At 43.3% G+C, this 5,766-nt stretch overlaps 1 protein-coding gene across 1 annotated transcript; it reads left to right on the top strand.

Moving 5' to 3' along the window:
• Positions 1–276: 276 nt before the first annotated feature.
• On the top strand, positions 277–4,959 carry LOC119975741 (zinc-binding protein A33-like). Its single transcript, XM_038815568.1, has 5 exons — positions 277–1,369; positions 1,460–1,555; positions 1,649–1,882; positions 2,406–2,428; positions 4,725–4,959. The coding sequence occupies exons 1-5, from the start codon at positions 959–961 to the stop codon at positions 4,864–4,866; spliced, it is 906 nt and encodes a 301-aa protein (XP_038671496.1). The 5' UTR covers positions 277–958; the 3' UTR covers positions 4,867–4,959.
• The last annotated feature ends 807 nt before the right edge of the window (positions 4,960–5,766 follow it).

Genomic DNA, 5,766 nt, shown 5'->3' with positions numbered 1-5,766 from the left:
ATACTTAAAACTGTTCACTTAATTCCAAAAAGAACAGCGTTGGGGGTCTAAGGAATTGCTAACATCATCTCTACTTGGATACAAGACTCGTATTATTCATGTTGCCATGGAGATAGAAAGTGGGAGAGGGAGATTCCAAAGGAAATCATTCTGGGATCGGGTTGCTTGGCTTTAGTAAATTTCGGTGAATGTCACAGACAGTGGAGTCTGTCGGGATCTGGGTGATAGGGAGCAGCTGGATGATAAAAGTCATACGAACACAGTGAGCAACTCTTCCTGCCCATCGATGAAGCTGTTGAAATCTACAAGGTAAAAGGGAAAATATTTTATGACCTGATAGTTTTCTCACATTTTCTTGCTCTGACACTTTCATTCTTTATTTTCTCTCCCAACCGCAGGATCAGCTGAAATCTTCCTTACACTGGATGTTAAAAGTCGATCTGGTTAAACACACAGGAATGTGGGTGGGAATTCAGGCGCTGATTGAAATTCAAGAGGATTTGAAAGGAGGCTGGAAGATTAGTCTGGTTTGTGCGAGACAGAGTCTTCGGGAAAGATGGTCCCTGTGAAAGGCAGTTCTGGAGTTAAAAAGTACACAAACGGGAAGGGAAAAATAATTGAAGTTATCCCTCAGGAGCCAGGGATAATTTCAAATGGTTCCAGGAGAATTCAATGTTTTTCCTGAGGGAAAGTGTAAAGTCCAATCAGCAAGTGTGATATTCAGTTGTGTTAAATTAAGAGGGGCAAGTTCTTCTGTAATTTAAAGTTAAGTTGGCCAAAATAGTGTTTGAAAGTTAAAAAAACGGTTTACAGTTTATAGACCAATATATAAATGTCAATACAATTAAAATTCTCAGATACAATCTCCTGATCACTCGGTGAAGTTTTTCAGGCGAGTCAGCAGCGCAATAACATTGAAACTGAAAGCAGTTTGAATCAGGAAGTGCTGAGTGTGAACATGGCTCTCAGACAGCAGGTCCAGAGTTTGACAGAGGAGACAATTTGTCCCATTTGTCTTGATTTCTTCGCGGATCCGGTAATACTGGGTTGTGGACACAACTTCTGCCGCTCCTGTATCACACAGTGTTGGGAAAAGAATGAGATAAACTCCTGCCCGGAATGTAGAGAGGAGTTTCCGGAAAGAAACCTCAGGGCAAATCGGGCCTTAGCGAATCTGACCGAGGAAACGCGAAAATTAAAGCTGAATCCGAAAGAGATGGAAATTAAACTTCTCTGTGAGAAACATCAGGAAGAACTGAAGCTGTTTTGTGAAACTGACAAGAAATTGATCTGTCTGATTTGTCGAGATTCGCGGGAACACAGGGAGCACAGATTCCTGTCCATCCATGAAGCTGCTGAAATCTACAAGGTAAAAGGGGATATAATTTATGACCTGATAATTTTCTCACATTTTCCAGCTCTAACACTTTCATTCTGTGATTTTCTCTCCCAATCCCAGGATCAGGTGAAATCTTCCTTAGATTCTCTCACAAAGAAGAAATCGGCGGTTCTACAAACGGAACTGAATCAGAAAGGAAAGATTTCTGAAGTTAGGGTAAGGTCTCCCTGTGCTGATTTTCTGGGATCTCGGTTAGTTTTGTTCCCTTTATCGCGGGACATTAATTATGTTTCACATTTCATTTGGTAGGAACAGTCGAGGAGTCTGCAGACCCACATCACATCCGAGTTCAGTAAAATGCACCAGATTCTCACTGAGAAAGAGCAGCGTTTACTCAGAGATCTCAGGGAAGAAGAGGAGAGGATTCTGGAACCAATGGAGAAAAACCTTCGAGAGATTCAGGAGAATTTAAATGCTATTGAGGAGACACTCTCAAAGTTACAGAAACAGATGGAGCAAAAGGACGAGCTGATATTTCTGAAGGTGAGGGAATATATTGCGGGTCAGTTCAGTGAAACTTCACAGTCACAAAATAACTGATGACAACTGTGAAATTAATAAAAAATTACTGATAATTTAGAATCAGAAATAAACTGAAATTGTTTCCCATCCTGAACGATTCTGCTGTTGTCTCTAAACTAGCGGCTCCCACACTGTCTGCAGATTCCAGGGAATATCTGTAACCTCCTGAGAATGAGTTTTCTAGATCTTTGTTTTGTGGAAGTGTAATTTTCTCCTGGAACTCCCATTGTAATCCAGTTCCAGTTCCATGTTGTGAGGGTGTGGGTGTGTCTGGTATGGTGTGTGAGAGTCGCTGTGTCTGTGAGGGGGACTGATGCTCAGTTCCAGTTTATTTGACTCTCCACAATCTTCCTTCCAAAATCCATCACTTTCCACTTCCGTGTGAAATCTCATCTGTTCTGAGTCTGCTCATTTCACCAGTCTGTCTGACTCCTCCTGAAATCTGTTACTGTCATCCTCACTGTTCCTCATTCATTTCTTTCAGGAGGAAGCTTGTCGGAAGAGAAGGTAGGACATGTTCTTCACTGAAACTCTGCAGTTTGATAAAATAACTCAGTCAATTTATATGGATGTATTTCTTGTTCGTCACAACTTTAAATGGTCGCTCCCTCGGGCAATGAAACTCAGCGAATTGTTCATTGGCGAGTCTTTTACAATAACAAACTTCATGGCCGTGATTAAACAGTATTAGATTTTCTATAACTGTTCGGCAATATTGCACAAATGACAAGATGTCAGGTAAATAATACAACCTGGTTCCCAGGCTGGTGCTGATCACTTGCCTGATGTTGGATGTTAGTGTCTGTAACCTTCCGACTGAGCCTGAGAGAGCCGCACGGTCCATGTATCCAAGGAGTGGGTCATCCATGTCCCTGCATGGAGCCTGAGCAACCCGAGAAAGTCAGACTTTAAAGGGGGAACTGGTTTTAATTTTATTCTATAATATAAACTGGCTCCGTGCCCTTAACAACAACAACAGCAAAGACCTGTATTTATATAGCGCCTTTAATGTAATATAAAGTCTAAAGGAGGTTCACAGGAGCATTAAAAAGCACAAATTGGGGGGGGGATGTGATACATGTGTCGATACGGTCTGGGGGTGTTACAGTTATTATGGGTTATTTTGTTGCATTTCATTGTTTGTCGTTATGTTTTATATTTTCTGTAAAAAATTCCAATAAAAATTATATTTAAAAAAAGCACAAATTGACCCAGAGACACATCAGGAAATATTAATCCGGATGACTGAAGTGGAGTTTAGAGAGAGTGTTGAGGAAGAAAGAGAGACAAAGAGACAGAGAGGATCAAGGAGGGAATTCCAGAGCTCAGGACCTCGGCAGCTGAAGGTCCAGCTCCCAATGGGGGAGTGACTAAAATCAGAGATATTCAAGATGCCAGTAGAGGAGATCAGGATTCTTGGCTGGTTGTGGGGTTAGTTCAGTTATTACAGAGTTGAACATTAAGTTCCAGATGTTTTAGGGGTAGCATGGTGGCGCAGTGGTGAGCACTGCTGCCTCACGGCGCCGAGGTCCCAGGTTCGATCCCGGCTCTGGGTCACTGTTCATGTGGAGTTTGCCATGTTGTCCCCGTGTTTGCATGGGTTCCGCCCCGACAACTCAAAGATGTGCAGGGCAGGTGGATTGGCCATGCTAAATTGCCACTTGATTGGAAAAAATGAATTGGGTACTCTAAATTTATTTTTATAAGTTCCAGATGTTTTCAGCCTTTGTCTTTGTTATACAAACTTTGTTTGTAAAACAGCAAGTGGAGAGGCTAAATGTTTCTCGTCTCCTGTGATTTGTGATATCCCTGTAACTAATCTGTTATCAGACTGTGAACCTTTTTCAGGACATGGGGCTTTCCATTCTCTGCCTTTGAATTTCCAAGTTATCCCTTTCTCAGTTATAGAAAAAAGGGATTAACATTTCACTTTCTACATTTTCCCAATCATTAAAAATGCTGCAGCCCTGACCATTTTTTAAAATTAATTTAGATTACACAATTATTTTTTCCAATTAAGGGGCAATTTAGCGTGGCCAATCCACCTACTCTGCACATTTTTGGGTTGTGGGGGCGAAACCCACGCAGACACGGGGAGAATGTGCAAACTCCACACGGACAGTGACCCAGAGCCGGGATCGAACCTGGGACCTCAGCGCCGTGAGGCGGTTGTGCTAACCACTAGGCCACCATGCTGCCCTACCCTGACCATTTATATGCATTCTAAAATCTTCTAACAGACAAATTGATTGCATTTGTTTAACATACAGGATTAGTGATGAGGGTCACCATCTCTCAGTATCTGCTGCCGCCCTGTCTATCAGAAAGCCAACAACGGATGGAACGGGGGGAGGGGGACGTGGGGAGAATGCACAGGAACCAGCAGGGCCACAGAAAGCAGACAGGAACGAAGGGGGTGGGGGCAAAAGGGGGGGGGAGACCCAAGGAAACGCCAAAGGGGAGCCCAGGGAGAGACTGACACGGTGACCAGAGGGCCCCTCACAAAGCTCTCAGAGTAAAACATACACCGGAACAAAACATCTATGGTGAAAGGAAGGGCCCAGGATAGGACCCGGAGACAGCAGAAAAGGGGAGGGGGGAGTGGGGGGCAAAGGGGGCGTGGCGGGGGACTGCCGAAAAGGATAATATGTGTCAATTATAATTGTTTCATCCATTTCTTCTCCAGTGTAAAAATGCAAACTTTAATCAAAATATATATTTTAAATTCCGGGAAATTGACCATTTACATACATTCTAAAATCTTCTAACAGACACATTTATTGTATCTTTTTTTAACATACAGGATTAGTGATGAGGGTCACAAACTCTCAGTATCTGCTGCCGCCCTGTCTATCAGAAAGTTCAAAGGCCCTTTACAGTACACAGCGTGGAGAGAAATGATAAACTCCATTAACCCGGTAAAACTCTTCTATTCATTTTCCTGATTTTAAATCCAGTTGTGACGGGACTAAAGGGTCTCCAAGGTCCCAGATTAAATATTCACTTTGCCGGTTGTTAACCCTCGGGAGCCTCTCCATTCTCATATTTACTCTCTGTGGGTTCCTCTGGGTGAGTGTCTGAAGCCATCAGCACCGTGTGTCAAAGCAGTGAAGGGATCTGTATAACCAGAGGAATAGAGCACCAATCTCAGGATGGGAAACCCAATTTGTAGAGGAGACTGGACTGGTCCCGTCTGTCAGTCTGGGGAACATTTTTTATCATCGTTTATCGGGAAGACATTCAGACATTAGAGAGCAAGTGTTAAACGGCAGAGAATCTGGTTTGTGGAATTGGACACCTTCATCAAGAGGAGGGGCTGCAGAAACTGTGAGTCTGCACTGGATAAGGGAGGGAGTGTGGTGATCTTATTGAAACGTTCAAGGTTCAAAACAGAAGGGAGAATGTAAAAACCCACAGGTTTAACACAGTCACAGAGTCCAGATCAAAGTAGGTATAGTTTTAAATCTAGAATAGGGAGTTTGGATTGAGTGAGGTTGATTTTTTGAGTGACTCCACTGATGGAGCAGGTAGTGAACCAGTGAAGCCGCTGCTCACTCTGTGAATTTGCTCAGAGGCCCAGTCCATTCTGAGGTGTGACGTTCAGAACAATATCACTGTCCAGTTTCACATGGGTTTGCAGTGTGGGAAGATGTTCTGTGATTCCTGAGGAGGGGGCAAGAGACAGGAAATCCTCCTCTGACTCCGGTGAGGGGAGTGGGAGTGACATAAATATACAGCGGGGGTGAGAGAGGGAAAAGAGCGGCGAGCAGCAGTAAGAAAAATCTCACCTCCTGGTCACAGAGAAATCATTACAAAATGGGGAAAAAATAGATATTGAACTGAAA

This window comes from Scyliorhinus canicula, chromosome 13 (assembly GCF_902713615.1).
Source record: "Scyliorhinus canicula chromosome 13, sScyCan1.1, whole genome shotgun sequence".
NCBI lineage: Eukaryota > Metazoa > Chordata > Chondrichthyes > Carcharhiniformes > Scyliorhinidae > Scyliorhinus > Scyliorhinus canicula.
This window is presented reverse-complemented; position numbering and strand designations above follow the sequence as displayed.